Source organism: Corylus avellana, chromosome ca8 (genome assembly GCF_901000735.1).
Source record: "Corylus avellana chromosome ca8, CavTom2PMs-1.0".
In the NCBI taxonomy this organism is placed as follows: domain Eukaryota; kingdom Viridiplantae; phylum Streptophyta; class Magnoliopsida; order Fagales; family Betulaceae; genus Corylus; species Corylus avellana.
In genome coordinates, this window is record NC_081548.1 from 2,616,137 (window position 1) to 2,632,456 (window position 16,320).

The 16,320-nt window shown below is 36.0% G+C and overlaps 3 protein-coding genes across 3 annotated transcripts in view; 1 reads left to right on the forward strand and 2 right to left on the reverse strand.

The window, feature by feature from the left end:
- Positions 1 to 2,773, reverse strand: part of LOC132189501 (NADP-dependent glyceraldehyde-3-phosphate dehydrogenase-like) — a 31,608-nt gene extending 28,835 nt beyond the window's left edge. The window contains exon 1 of the mRNA XM_059604244.1: positions 2,746 to 2,773. The gene's annotated coding sequence lies outside the window, so the exon portion shown is untranslated. The remainder of the gene's footprint in view (positions 1 to 2,745) is intronic.
- Positions 2,774 to 2,846: 73 nt separating this feature from the next.
- LOC132189570 (NADP-dependent glyceraldehyde-3-phosphate dehydrogenase-like) lies at positions 2,847 to 5,816 on the reverse strand. The gene is made up of 5 exons (XM_059604313.1): positions 5,565 to 5,816; positions 4,789 to 4,982; positions 4,275 to 4,403; positions 3,114 to 3,233; positions 2,847 to 2,999 (listed from the first exon to the last, which is right to left on the reverse strand). The coding sequence occupies exons 1-5, from the start codon at positions 5,707 to 5,709 to the stop codon at positions 2,847 to 2,849; spliced, it is 741 nt and encodes a 246-aa protein (XP_059460296.1). The 5' UTR covers positions 5,710 to 5,816.
- A 2,923-nt stretch (positions 5,817 to 8,739) lies between these two features.
- Positions 8,740 to 12,484, forward strand: LOC132190550 (stromal cell-derived factor 2-like protein). Its single transcript, XM_059605573.1, has 6 exons — positions 8,740 to 9,154; positions 9,618 to 9,758; positions 10,539 to 10,679; positions 11,762 to 11,811; positions 11,902 to 12,031; positions 12,182 to 12,484. The coding sequence occupies exons 1-6, from the start codon at positions 9,047 to 9,049 to the stop codon at positions 12,263 to 12,265; spliced, it is 654 nt and encodes a 217-aa protein (XP_059461556.1). The 5' UTR covers positions 8,740 to 9,046; the 3' UTR covers positions 12,266 to 12,484.
- Positions 12,485 to 16,320: the final 3,836 nt, after the last annotated feature.

Genomic DNA, 16,320 nt, shown 5'->3' on the forward strand with positions numbered 1-16,320 from the left:
TAATCGAGGACCATCAGTGCCGGTGGAGCATCGCATACCGGAGGAGGTATGGAGCGGAAAGAAGGTAAATCTTTCATGGTTAAAAGTTTTTGGTTGCATTGCTTATGCGCACATTAGTGACCATGTGAGGGGAAAGCTAGACCCTAAGTCACTAAAGTGCATCTTCATTGGATATGGAGGAGATGAGTTTGGTTATCGACTCTAGGATGATCAACATAAGAAAATCATTCGAAGTAGAGATGTGGTTTTCAATGAGAAGGTGATGTACAAGGATAGAGGTGCTGCACAACCTACTAGTCCAATACAAGATGATCATATGTATGTTGAGTTGGATGATCTTCCAGAAAGTAGTCCGGTGCAACAAGTTGGTGAGGATCCTCAGCCTGAAGAGCCTGAAGAAACTGCAGAACAACAAGCACCACAAGATCCAACTCCTACGCCTGCACCTAGAAGGTCAGCTCGTCCACATGTACCAAATAGGAAGTACATGAACTTTCTGTTATTAACAGATGGTGGAGAACCTGAATGCTATGCTGAAGCATGTCAGGTAGAGGACTCGAGCAAGTGGGAGCTTGCAATGAAGGATGAGATGAAGTCTCTCATCTCTAACAAGACATGGGAGCTAGCTACGTTACCCGTGGGAAAGAAGACTCTACACAACAAATGGGTATATAGAGTCAAAGAGGAACATGATGGTTCCAAGAGACACAAGGCAAGATTGGTGGTCAAAGGCTTTCAGCAGAAAGAAGGAATTGACTACACCGACATTTTCTCACCGGTTGTGAAACTGAATACCATTCGTTCAGTTCTCAGCATTGTTGCAGCAGAGGGGTTGCACCTAGAACAGTTAGATGTGAAGACTGCTTTCCTCCATGGAGACCTAAAGGAGGAGATTTACATGCAGCAACCGGAGGGTTTTCCAGTCAAAGGGAAAGAGAAACTTGTGTGCAAATTGACTAAAAGCTTGTACGGCCTGAAGCAAGCCCCAAGACAATGGTACAAGAAGTTCGATGGGTTTATGCAGAGGCATGGCTACAACAAGTGCAACGCTGACCATTGTTGTTACTTCAAGAGGTTTGAATCCAGTTACATTATTTTGTTACTGTATGTCGATGACATATTAGTAGCAGGTTCAGATATGGATGAAATCCAGAAGTTGAAGAAGCAACTATCGAGTGAGTTCGACATGAAGGATTTGGGCGCAGCGAAGCAAATTCTTGGGATGAGAATAAATAGGGACAAGCAAATGGGTACTTTGCAGTTGTCTCAAGAGGAGTACATTTGCCGTGTTCTGAAAAGGTTCAGCATGAGTAATGCTAAGCCAGTTTGCACACCCTTGGCTAGTCATTTTCGGCTATCCAAGGATCAGTCCCCCAAGACAGAAGAAGAGAAGGAATTCATGGCTAAGGTTCCATATGCCTCAGCCATTGGAAGTTTGATGTATGCCATGGTTTGCACGAGACCAGATATTGCTCATGCAGTGGGAGCTGTGAGCAGATTCATGTCAAATCCCGGAAAACAACACTGGGAGGCAGTGAAGTGGATACTAAGGTATCTACGAGGCACAACTGACAGAAGCCTATGTTTCAGAAAAGGCGATCTAAAACTACAAGGGTTTGTAGATGCAGACTTTGCTGGAGAGGTAGATCACAGGAGGAGCACTACCGGATATGTTTTCACAGTAGGTACTACTGCAGTGAGTTGGATTTCGCAGATACAGAAGGTTGTTGCTTTATCCACTACAGAGGCAGAGTACGTGGCTGTAACTGAGGCAAGCAAAGAGATGATTTGGTTACAGGGATTGTTGGCAGAAATGGGTTTCAGACAAGATAAGAATGTTTTGTACAGTGATAGCCAGAGTGCGATACACTTAGCAAAGAATTCAGCATTTCATTCAAGAACCAAGCACATTGGACTTCGGTATCATTTCGTCAGATCACTTCTAGAAGATGAGGTGTTGATACTTGAGAAGATCCAAGGCAGCAAGAATCCAGCTGACATGTTAACCAAAACAGTTACTATAGAGAAACTGAAGTTGTGCTCAACTTCAGTTGGTCTTCAAGCTTGAGGACAAGTGGACGAGTTGCAGAAGAGGGAATTACGGAGATTGTTGAGATTCAAACTCATTAGACTCCAAGTGGGAGATTGTTGAAAAATGGAGTCAAATGAGTAAACTATGGTAGTATCTTCTAGAAGACGTCAAAGGAATAGTAAAGGTTGTTGCACCAACCAAGCCGTCGAATGAATAGAACATGGTTGTTGCACCAACCATTCTCACCAACCATTCCCACCAACCATTCTCACCAACCATTCCCACCAACCATTCTCACCAACCATTCTCACCAACCCTTCTATACCTATATAAGGAGCATCAAGCTTCATTGTTTCATAGTGTGCTAAGACAAGCAAGCATAGAGAGAGAAAAAGAAAGAAAGGTTGAGAGAAAAAAGGTATAGAGAGATAAGTCTAGTGTTAGGCATATAAGAATTGCAGATCACAACATAGAAGAGTTGTGTGCAATCTCTCTCTGAAATATCTCTTGTAAAGTCTCCCCGTTATTTTCTCCCAAAGTAGTGAAATCTCTGCAACTCGGTGGATGTAGGCAGTATTGGCCGAACCACGTATAAATTTCTTGTCTTGTGTATGTTTGTGCATGTTTATAGTACTAATCAAAAGTACACGTGTATGTTCTGTCGAGGAAAGATTGGATTTTAAGTGAGACCGGTGTGACTCCTCCAATCTTACCTGGGAACATACCGAGCTGTATCTTTGGTAAAATATTATTTACCGTACTTGTGTATTGTTGTTTTTCTTGACAGATTGGATCCCAAGATCCTGAAGAGGAATTAGTGGCGTCTAATTTCCCAACAGTTAACCCCTGGATGCATTGTAAGGAAGTCACCAATCTCAGAACCTTTTCCTGTAACACAACTAATAAGGCCTTTGGGGAAGCCAGCCAAATGAAAGCAATGCACCATGTGCAATGCAGCTACAGCACCCTACAAGGAATAACAGTAGTTCATCAGAAAAGCTTGACTAAGAAAACCAGTTAAAAAAACATTTATACATGATGGAATGTGGAATACTAGGATCATCAAGGGTTAGTCCTATACCTGGGTTGGGGGCTTCAACACGATGGAGTTTCCAGCAATAAGTGCGGGAGCAATCTTTGAAACAGCCAAATTGACAGGATAGTTGAAGGGTGGGATAGCTAAAACAACACCTAATGGAATCTGCATAAATAAGAGTCTGAAAACATGCTTGCATTTTAATCACTGTCACAACACATGGGGAACTCATACACAATAATAAAAATGCTCTACCACATCATTCTCTATTCATCACATAAGAAGCAGCAGAGGAAGAGTCTCTCACGTTGTTTGAACTAGTCTATCTTAATGCTCAATTTCTGTTATAATGCTCAACTTAGTATTTGATACAGCTTCCAATTCTAAATTCATATCTAGTTTTCCCCCTAACATCAGAATTAAGACATGGGTATTGAAGTAAAAAATCAAGAGAATGCCTGACTACCAAAAATGTTTCCTCATGGCATCATGAGGCCAGATTTTACAGCATAATCTTGTCAAAGAATCGACCATTTCTTTCAAAGAAAATCTTGATTTTGCTGGTCATGAGTCATGAATTAAGACACTTGCATGCATTAAGTCCATAAAAAGTGAATTGTAGCAGTTCCAAGTAATTTTGGCACGCATTAAGTTGCATAAATAGCCACTACATAATAGTCCAGTAAGTTACATGCAAGCTTGGTGCCCCCAAAATTAATATTTACCCCCACCCCAAAAAAAAAAGTTTTATTTTTAGTATTTTGCCTACTACTTTATTAACATTTTTTGGCAATAAAAACAAATGAAATTGACATTCTGATTATGTTACATTGTTTAAGGGGTTTCCGAGATATATAATGCAGTGGTTAGCTGATTATTCTCCGAATATGCCTAGTGTATTTTGATTATTCCCCTAAGGAAAAAGTCAAAAGACCTTGGAGAATACCCATTCCATGTCAGGACAAAAAAGGTCACTGAAGTAAGTGGCTCTATCAGCAAAATCACTAATGAGATATGCTTTTCTTCATTCTACCCACCATCTCTTCTCTCTCAGCCCTTTTTTTTTTTTTTTTTGAAAAATTCAAGATGACAAGGTGAAGAGATGGTGGGAAGAATGCATTGTAGCATTCCTCAATCACTAATACAACAAATTACTACAGGGTGCCAACAGCACATGAGTACCTCAGAAATATTAGGTAAAATTACCTTTGAAGTGAGGCAATATTTGGTCCTCTCATTGCCAGGAAAACTATCAGAAACCAGAAACTTCCCTTCTCCAAGAATCCTCACCCCTTCTTCAGCACAGTATGACACCAAATCTCCTGACCTAACAACCTTCACCAGACCAAAAAACACACACAGAAAATTCAAAACCCAATTCTTTCCATAAAAAAATGCAGAGTAGGCATTATTTGATAAGCATTTGAACTTCTCCAAATACAAAGCATATCAACTTTGATTTTTTATTTTTTTTATAAGTAGATCAATCTTATTATAAGATACAGGGGCACAACTCAAATACCCAATTCTTTCCATAAAAAAAATAAATAAATAAATAAAAATAAAAAGGCAGAGTAGGCATTATTTGATAAGCATTTGAACTTCTCAAAATACAAAGCATATCAACTTTGATTTATTTTTATCTATTTATTATAAGTAGTTCAATCTTATTATAAGGCACAGAGGGAGTGCAACTCAAATACACAGGGAGTATACATACTTCGGTCACTGCATCCTTGGCTGGTTTAGCAATCTCTTTAACGAGGCACTCTGCAATGGGTGCTTTGTGCTCTTTCAATATTGCTGCAGCTTTGTGAAGCAATTCTGCTCTTTTCCACAAAGGGGTCTTTGCCCATGATTTTTGTGCTGTTTTTGCTGCATCTATGACTTTGTTCACCTCTTCTTGACTACAAGCTGTTCGGATTTAATTAAATAAAAACATGTCTAATCAATTATTCTACTCAATAACTATTGCAGCAATATAAGCTTTAATTTATAAAATTTGAGAATTTAGTACTATAACAGGCAGAATTGATAACCCTGCAAATAATTAGTACATTAAACTTCAAAAAAATCAGATTATTCAATTTCTGCTCTAAGGTTGGTAACTTTGTTTGAGAAAATGTTTACCAAAAACACTCAACTACTTTCACCAACACTTTTTTAAACAAAAACAACCCTTTAAAAAGGGTTAACAAACAGAGCTAGTTTTTGATGCCATTAATTCTATGAGAAAAATGCTTTCTTTTTTGTCTTTTCTTCACTGTTTTGGGTTTTCTAACTTAAGCTAGCAGAAATAGTAACAACAATGATTGGAAAACCATCTATTTTTCAGCAGAAACTAATAACTAAGCAAAAAAACTTGCATAAAAACACATAACAACGTTCAAACAAAAGAAAAAACTGAAAAAAAATAAAAAGTAAAAAGAACAAAACTTTACTCGAATTTAAGGTGAAACAGGAAGTGGGTGTGGATTGAAGTGGGTTATTGATTACCTTGGACCTGGAAATGGGTCTTGCGGGTGGTGGGGTTGATTATAGGAACACTTTTCCCTGAAGAAGACTTCTTCCACTCACCATCTGAGTAATACATGTACACATCACCCTCTATGATCTCTGCGAACACTCCACTTCCTGCCATTTCTCGTGCTCTTGATCTCCTTCTTCTCACTGAGCTTTTAAAGCAGGAGTATTTGTAGAACTTGAGATACTGATTAAGAGTAACAGTAACTTTGAGGTGGTTCTGGAGGTCTGGACTTCGGTTTAAAGGACACGAGCACGGGAATATCATATGCTCTAGCATCATCTCATGTTATACGCAATTTTATATGCTTACTTACAAATTACAATTTACATGCAAGCCGCCACATAAATGCTTTTTTGCATTACAATCTACACTTGTGATTTTTAATTTTAGATATATAGCAAAATGAACTCAATGAAAATATAGCAAAATGAATGTCATAATATAAGAATCATTCATCTGTCTTTAAATCACATTTCTCATTTATCTTTAGATTATATCTCCATTTACTTCTTTTACAGTTTTTTTTTTTTTTAATAACGCTAAAAACTACATTTTTATTTTATAGTTATCTTATAATGTTAACACGATAGTTACAATTAACTATTTGATTAGTTATTGTTAAAGGTCCTACATTGTTGATGTTTAGGCATTTGGAGGTGATTCCCTCCAAGTAATCAATTGAAAATCTTATTCCCTTGATTAATTTATTATTATTTTTGTTTAAAAACGAAAAAAAAAAAAAAAAAAAAAATATGAATTCTCGGACTTCTATCGCAAATTTGGTGGTCGGTGCCACCTCATGTTCTGGTTGGGAGTGGGCTCCGACTACCAAATTTGGTGATTTTGTGAAAAAAGATAAATTTATTGGCTTGCGTTGTCATATTAGCATGTAAAGATAATAGCATTACTCTTTTGATAAATATATCGTATAAAGCAAGTAAAATATCACAGATAGGATTTGGATTGAGGAGGTTCCTTCAATTATTCATGATATTGTAACCCTAGAGCAAATTGCTCTCTCTATTTAGAGTCTTTACAAGCTCTAGATATTTCTCCATTTTAATGAAATCTTACAAAGTTTTTCTCCAACAAAAAAAAAAAAAAAGAGTAGCAATGACCAAGAAAAATAAGATACTTTTAATACTATGAAATAAACAATAATCTTAATATGAATCAACCGACGTCAAATTCAATAACAAATCAAAGCCTCCATGTGGTATAGATTGCATTACGCATCAGATTTATTTATATTGCCTTTATGATAAGACTAGGTGGCCCAACTACTTTTTTTTTTTGGTTTTGTTGTTTTATTTTTAAGTTTAAGTTTGAAATAAAATAAAAAATAATATGGATGTTTTTTTTGGAAAATGAAGTATATTAATACCTATCATTCTTGAAATTGTTATTCCCACAATAATAACCATTTTAAGAATATACCATTATCAAATAAATGAATTGTTATTCTATAATGATTTATTCTGTAAACCAAACAAAATTACATAGTTCGATTCCTCTTACTAACAAGAAATGAGGGAATTTATTTTCTTTTTATGGCCCGCCCCGCCCCCAACAGGCGAGTGGGCTTGCATTCGGGTAGGGGACATCATCCCCTACCTTTAGCCAGGATTTGAAATTCAAATATGGGTCGGGTCTTGCCCCATATGGGTCTAAACACAAGTTTTCTCATTTTTCATCAAATTTTGTGCTGAAACTTGATTTTAAAGCATAATTTTAATTCATAATCATAAAATCTTTTGATTTACGGGTTAAGAAATATATGGGAATTCCAAAAAAATCAATCAAAAAGGAATAAGCCTTTTGAAGAAAACAACTAGGCTGAATATATGGCTAAGAATACTCAAAAATTGGTTGAAAAATACTATAATTTACGAAATTAAAACCTGTAAAATTAATCTCCAAAGCCACAAAAAACCATTAAACATTAAATTCAGAAGATGTAGTCAAACCGCACCCATTATGAAACTTGAAACCCCAAATCAAAAAATCTAACAACAATAGTCCTCCAAACTCGCAAACATTCACACTCCACAAAAAAATCAACAAATTCATACTAAACAATCAGCATGGGCACATAACAGGCTCTGATGCTATTAATGTAAGAAGTTGGGGGAAGATTATCATAAAAACATAAATAAAAGTACTTACCTATGATAATTGTTGTTTTAGTATTTGAAATGAAGAACCAAGATTTGAACGTTCGTTGAATTGGCAAACTAATCATAAAACTCTCACAGTATGTTGGAGAATGATAAATAAGAGTTTTTAGTATATTTATTTCTCTAGATCTAACGTTGATTTCTTCCATCAAGGAAGACAACATTTGGTGAAAGGAATTAAGTTCTCTCAATCCAATTAAAGCATGTATTTTTAATAGGATTAACATATTAGGTGACATTTGACTTAGTCCAATTCAATCTATTCAATTGATATTTATCCTTAAAAGCATGTAGTTTTCACAAACACTTTTTAAATGCATTTGTGAATCACATGTCCAAAAAGTTGACTAAATTTCTTCAAAGCCAATTTGAAAAAAAGTTGAATTCTATATAAAACATATGGCTTTTACATGTATTTTAAAAATGCACATGTAAATCACTGGTCCGAAAAAAGTTGGGGAGATAAAAGATACCTTGGGCCTCTTTTGGGCTTTATCTAAAGTAGACCTTATTTCAGGCTTTTTCTAGGCCTTTCTCTGTGCTCTAGTGGCAATGGACCTCTTAAATGAGTCGAGTCTTAAGTCTAGTCCACACTAAGTGTAAAAATTTCTTGACATGTTCTATTTGTGTATTTGAATTCAAACTACTGATCTTCGCCTCATAAGACACGATCATGTTCTTCCGCCGATATAATGTTTAGACTTTCTTTCTACATAAACATATATATTAAATTTAAAAATGACAACCTTAAATAAAATATATATATATATATATATATGCAATAAAAATAAATCAGTAAAATGGATATTCTCTGTCTCACGTTTACCGCTTCCTAGCGTCAAGGAGGGTCAGGCTTTTGTTACTCATTACTTCAGTCCAGTAACAAGCCTCCATGTCATCTAATATCCACGTGTCTCCTCTCTATTCGCCTCCAACATGTCACTCCAAACGTGTCCCCGACGGCCTCGTCAATTCCAGAGGCTCTTCTTCAACCCCTCTCTCTCTCCCTCACAGACTCAGATCTCTCTGAACCAAAACCATTTCTCAGAGATCGAAACTCTAACGAACCTCAGTCACGCTCTCGATAATTCCTCACCGTGGCTTCCTCAGGGTCGCAGGGCCTGTCTCGAAGAAAACCTCCTCCTTCTTCTGCTTCGCCGTCGGGGACTTCTACATCGGGAGCGGCTCGGATCGTGTACAGGGAGTCGAGAAAGTCGTTGCAGGCCGATTTACCTTTCTATCAGCAGAACTGGTTCATAGGGTTGCTCTTCGTCATGGCTCTCGGATTCTTCGCTCTCGCTTTATTCCTCTTCCTCGGCCTCGATCCCGACTACGGCTACTCTTCCCCCGCCTCCGCCGCTGCTTCCTCTGAAGGCGTCGAGGTTCGTTAAACTTCATATCAATATTTACGATTGAGAAGCGTTTTCATTGTTTTGTTTTGTTCCTTGGAAAGTATGGGAAAAAGAGGGGGAACGAAGGAACAGTTTGGTTGCCGAGAAAATGTTGAAACATTATAAGGGAATTTGACGTGCTTATCGAAAGTAAGAAACAATTACTACGGAACATAACAGACTATTTTGTTGAACCACACGAATTTTGTGTTGGGGTTATGAATGAGCGAAGAAAAAACCATTTAACAAGTCGTTCACTAAAATTCTCTCGTGAACAAGAATCCCCACCAAGTGGAAACCTAATTCAAATGGTCTCGGACTGTGATTTAAGTGCAATTTAATTTAATTTATTTTATTTTTTTCATTTATTAGTTCCTTGCAACCAAACAAACGTTAATTGGATTTGGAGTCTTAGTATTGGTATTTGATTCTTAATTTTATTTTTATTGGGCAGATTACTTATGGGGCAGTTCTTAAGCTGATGCACGAGAAGACCAAATTTCGGTTGCACTCCCATGATGTACCATATGGTTCTGGTAGTGGACAACAATCAGTTACTGGGTTTCCTAACGTTGATGATGCCAATAGCTACTGGGTATCATCTCTCTCTGTGGATATATAAACATATATGGTGTGCATGTATGCTTGTGCGAGTGTGTCCATTTTATTTATTTATTATTTATTTTTGTTAAAGCATTATAAATGTGTTTAATAATTTAATTAATATTGTTTACACTCCCCCTCAACAAAGTGAAATTCACTCGATATGTAGAGTATTTAACCGAAATGGAGATAAATTGTAGAGTCAGAGTTTGAATTCAACTTTGATGCCATGTCAATCATCATTTATGTTAAAGGTTTGAGCTGATAGAAAATTATGAATTTAATGATTTAATTAGCATTGTAACACTTTTTATCTTCCTTATATTGTCTCTTTACATTTTATTTAATTGTTGTTGCAAGAAACTGTGTTGATTAAATTACAAAGATTCAAAGGATTTTTACTATATCAAGTGTTTTCGTCGAAAAACTATTGAAGTTTTAATCCAAACAAGTTGAAGACTATGTAGGGGCTGGTTTGGTGTCCCTATAATTAGTTAAACAACACGCTAGCTTGGATCGAGTGTATTGGGACTTGCAATGCATACAAGGGTTCAAAATTGACAAGTACTTCACCATGAGTCTTTTTCCTCACGCCTGCCACTCAAGAAAGTGACGCAAGCTGTGTTTGTGCATGTCTTTGTTTTTTTGACACAATTTCTTGGATGTGTCCTTCAGCTGACTTTGTTGCAAGGAAGAGTAGATAAAGAAAATTAATCCCTATTGTATGCGTCTAGTTAAGGTTTTGACTTCGATATAAAATGTTCATTTTCAGATTGTTAGACCTCAGCCAGGAACAGCTTCCAAACAAGGTGACGCCATTAAAAGTGGGACAATCATCAAGTTGCAACATATGAGGACTAGGAAATGGCTGCACAGCCATTTGCATGCATCTCCAATAACAGGCAACCTAGAGGTTAGTATAGGTCCTTCATTGCTTTTTGTATGTTTTCATATCCGTTTCATGCACTGCAGAATTTTCCATTAATTTTGACTTGAGTATTTTTATTTTTTGTGGGGTGTTTGGAAAGTGATTGAGCAATCTTGTTTCATATTGTGCACAATTGTCCTAATACATGTTGGTTCCTATTAGTGATTATAGGCAGAACTGTTTATGCTGGTTGTTCAAAGTTTGTTTGTTTGTTTGTTCACACAGGCATGATAGTAATTAACTGCTGCAAACTTGTAAGAATTGTGCCGCATGTTGGCGGTTGGGATATATTAACATGTACTTACGTTGGGAAACTAATTTAATTTTGTTGTTGCTGAGGTACACAGTTCATGGCTTAATTATTGGCTTTAGACTTATTGTCTTAAATTGAAGAGCATCTGATTGTTAATTTGTTTTAGATTTGATTATGGAAATCTGGAGTGGAAAAGAAATGTTTGTCTGCCTTGCATTAGAAGTTTGTGTCTGTCCTGTATAATCCAGTTTTAAGGATCTAATTGTTATTTGAAGAAACTTTTTTTTACCTAACTCGGTAAGGATTTCAGTTGATAATGAAAGGTGATTTTTTTTTTTTGAATGTACCAGAAATCTTCTCATGACTGTGCCTATGAGTTTATTAATTCCCCTTTTGTTTGACATTTTCATCTTCTTGTTAGATATTTCTGGGTTTAATTCTACTCTGAGAAATTCCCCCTTAAAGTAAAGCTTTTCCTGGCTTTTCATTTTAGACAAGATATGCTTTCTTGATGTGAGTTTCTATATATTCTTAGTTGCCATATCACTTTTCAGTTTGTGGATTTATTACAAAGTGATTTTCTGTAAGTGATTGTTTGATTAGTTCAAATGTAAGTATCCTCTATGCATTCAGAGATATGACTTTTGACTAAAACTGCTAACTTTTGTTGGCCTCATAATAGCTATTGAATCTGAGATTTACTTATATATATATATCCTATGACTTCACCTCTTGACAAGTGGAGAAAGTGCCATTTAAAACTGAAATCTATGACTTTCGAATTTTATAATGCAAGTTGCACTGCTGAGTGTAGGTGAGCTGCTTCGGGGGAGAGACTGAAACCGACACTGGGGATTATTGGAGGTGAGACCTAGAATGAATTTTTAGAATGCTAACCTAACCGTCTTAGTCTTGTTTATGATTAATGCTCCATGCTGGTGCCATTTTTCATAGGCTGCTGATTGAAGGGAGCGGGAAGACTTGGAAGCAAGATCAAAGGATTCGGCTTCAACACGTGGACACTGGCGGCTACCTGCATAGTCATGACAAGAAATACCAACGCATTGCCGGAGGGCAGCAGGAGGTGAGAACAAGAAATTGCTATTTCTTTCGTCAGCAGTTAAAGGCAATTTGCCGTTTCATACTGCTCAGGGTTCCTATGCCCTCTTACATTACTGGAACTATGCTTACTCAACTTGAATTTTATCCATTAACAATCTATGCGTCTGTACAGGTTTGCGGTGTCCGAGAAAAACGTGCTGACAATGTTTGGTTGGCAGCTGAAGGCGTGTATCTCCCTATTACAGAAAGCAAGTAGAATTTTAGTCTCTTCGCTAAGCATTATTAATTTGTGAAATCAGGTACATGGGTTTTGGATTTTTTTGTGGCTGGTACCTGTTCTCATAATAGCTGTAGATGTTCACTAAATGAAAGATGTATGTGTCTTAATATTACAACGTTCATCTGACAATTGTTATACTATTACGCATTTTTGTGCGGGCTTTTATACCTGCCAAAGATACTCGCTTTAACCTTTTCTTCTGTTTGCATAACGACATCATGTATTGCCTGCTACTTTCTTTTCCTTATCTTTGTTGAGTGCCGTAGTGGGTTATTAATAGGCCCAATGCTTGGGTTACTCATTTTCAAATGCTTTTTAGAAGGCTTTTTGGCTTGCTTTTGTAAATGCTTTATATTCTTTCTTGGCATGGTAAGAGCATCTCTAGCAAGGGTTTTCATTTTACTACTCAAAATATATCTTTTTTTCATTTTAGTTACTAGTTTTTCACTACACATTTCAACAAGAACATCTATTTTAACTATCTACTTTAATTAAATATTATTTTTCAGTATTATTTTATTAATTTTTTATCATTTCCTTGTCTTTCCCATGAAAAGAGATAAAGAGAGAAGGAGAGTAAGATTAAAAAAATAGAAAATATAATAAAATAATACTTACAAGTTGTTACATTAACTTGTAAATGTGAAAGTTCACTGTAGTAGTAGTAGAAAAACTTTCTATTTTACAATATCTGTTGGAGCATGAAAATTAACAAAATAGCTAAATTTAACTAACTAAAAAGTTAGTTTAAAAACATTGTTGGAGATGCTCTAATGAAAATTACCATTAAATGTTACATATGCTTTTATCAAATTGTGAATTCTATTGTCACTTGGAAGTGAACACTTGAGAGTATGTGTAGCACTTCTGTCTTGGCTTTAGGTTATGAGTGACATAAAGGTGATAATAATTTTGAGTGTTTTGTAAGTTTTATTATGTGTTGAGTTATTTTTTTAATGCTTTTGGTTTTTAACAAAAAAAAAAAGGTCTTAAAAAGCATTAGCAAATGAGACAACTCCATTTTACTCACGTGGCCCTTCTCTGCTTAATCACAAATTATATGTTTGAAAGAAAAAAAATCCTCTTTTCTTAAAATTTATATTTTAAAAATTCACATTTTCTTAAAGGTCATATTTTTTGAAATATATATATTTTTTAAAATTGTATTATGCTTTTGGGAGAAAATAAACATAAAAGTAGAGGAGAAAAGAAAGCTAACAAACCAAAAAAAAAATTAAGAGGATTTTATTTATTTATTTATCTTTGCCAAAATAACAATGTGAATGCACTCATAGCTTTTATGAGGCATAACCGCTTAAGTCACCGAAATGACTGGGCCAAACGAGAAGTCACATTTGAATCAAATATATCATTTAAAAAGAGTGGTATGATGCATTGACTATTCTGCTGCTGCCTCTGGCTCGGAAAAGAATAAAGTTATTCAGAAGACTGTCCATACTACAATAAGTTGTATAAATGCTCCAATAGTCTAAACACAGACTTTTTATGAAAAACTCCAATCAAGTATCACACGAGGCTGCCATTACCCATTACCAATGCCCATCCAAGCACAAAATTGGACATGGCTGGAAGGCATTGATCTACTCCGTCTAAAGGAAGGGGATGACCTACCTAATCGAACGGTCAGCATCATTGAGAGTGCATAATCAAACGTACGTGACTTGACATACATATTATATGAGATGGTAGGGTTCGTATGGTACGATTGTGGCAACTGGCAAGGGCTAACGTACCCCCCTTAACCTTTGTTCAATTCCTTGGTTGTCGTCACTTGCCCTTCTCTTCTCTATCACAAATTCACAATTAAAGCTGCCATTACTTGCTCCCACATTAAAAGCCAAGCTTTTCTTTTCTTTCTCTTTTTTGGGGGTAAGTTTAGACTAGTCGATCACATGTTTATCTCACATAAGATTTGAGCAGTCCTATTACACGAAATTTTGGTCTCAAATAAAGTGTCTTGACATGTAGCTATATCAAGGAATGGTAGGGGATGCATCGTGACAACCTTCAATTGACCCCACCTAATGGATCGGGTGAAGAATGAAAAACGTCCGCTGAACACATTCGCTGTCTGATTGATTGTCCGTCTGTTCATCTTCACAATAAAAATCACAAAAACTTATAATAAGATACTTTAAATTAAAGTTATCCAATTGTGTTTATGATTTGTAATAATCTTAACAGTAATGGGGGCACATTAAGTAGTGGATAATTGAGAACTTTAAATTTGCTTGGTTGGGTGGTTGAAAGACCATGGTTTGGGTAAATTAATGCTGCAAATTAAGCAACTCTAGCTGCAAAAATAAATAAATAAATAAACTTCATAATTAATGCAATACTGGCTGTGACCTAAGTTTTTATAGTCTCATGCCACAATACCCATTGTTATTTAATTTCTTATTCAGGCTGGTGTATAGGGAAAATAACAAGTTATAATTTGCAATTTTAACTTCTTTTCCCCTTATAGCTTGCACTTACCTTTAACATATTATTTCAAGTGCCATTATTGAGACAAATATGAAGGAAACAAAATTGACATAACCAATATTTGTTCCATAATTTTAAAAATTTAATGGATATTAAAATGAAAAAAATAAAAAGTAAAAATAAAAAAATGGGTAATTTCACTTACTCTATTAAGTTACGCGCATTTTGCAAATACCCTTCAATATTTAAAGTTTCTCACTTTGGTATATCGAACTTTGATTTCCTTCTACTTTCCCCATTCTGTTAGGATTTAACAGTAAATTTTAACGGAAATGTGTGAAATTACTAAAATACCCTTATTGAAACTACTCATTCCACCATTTAATTTAACTGCAATATGTAACAAAAGAGAAAAAATGAAAGGAAATCAAAGTTCAATACACCAAAGTGAAAAGCTTTGAATATTGAGAGATTGTTTACAAAAGTCACGTAATTTTATGAGGTAAGTAAAATTTTCCCTCAAATAATAAAAAATTAGATGGATATAGAATTATCTCATAAAAAATAGTCGGTATTAGAGCATATTGGGTCATAATCAGGGTCGGCTCCCTGGGCACCCACCCATCTGCACGGAAGTCAGAGTGCTTTGCACACACTTTGACACACATACGCAAATCCTTCCATCACCGCCATGCGTAATTTACTTCCTCGTCTACCCTATTTATCATGCACCTCCAATCAGACGGCAGCTGACCTCACTGAGTGGTGGGGACCCCTGAAGCAAGCATGGAACAGCAGGAAGCTTCTCTGCTGTACAGATTAGCTGGACGGCGTAGAAAACGGAAATGATGGTAGTCATGGTGTTAGTACTATACACTCTAGTACTACAACTGACACACTTCCCTATGCAGAGAAAAAGTATTCAAGGACGTGGCTTCTTTTGCAATCTCCTTTTCTTTTGTTCTGTCTACTCAGGTGTGGCTTCTTCTGTAAGCCTATTTCTATAATTATTATTATTATTATTATTTTTAAATATGAATTTAGAAAGTTTGTTGATGGTATTATTAGCAATTTCAGCATTAAATGTAAAAAAATCTTTTTGAAATTCACTTATTTTTTTTTTGAAGAAAAGACTGCTTTCTCATTAATTAATTCAAACCAGCTGGAGCATATTGCTCCATCTGTAAAACATCAGAAATACATGCTGGTGGCTCATATAGCCACAACTTATCCATAAAATTCTGTGTTGCTATTTTTGATAAAATATGTGCTCCCTGATTACCCTCCCTGCGAACAAAGGACATTTGCCATTGTTGAAGAGACTGTAATTCTTGCTTGATATCATCCACCATCATCCCCATGCTGCTCCAATCCGGGTCTGAAGAATTAATGGCCTTTATTACCCCCTGTGCATCCCCCTCAAAATGAAGGCGATCAAGTCCCAAATTTTTGCAAAATTGGACCGCCACAAGAGCTGCCCGTGCCTCCGCCTTTAGAGAATCCAAACTGCCCACACAGGTTCTACTCAAAGCTGCGATGACTAGACCCTGCTCATCCCGCACCAACACACCAAAACCCATCCA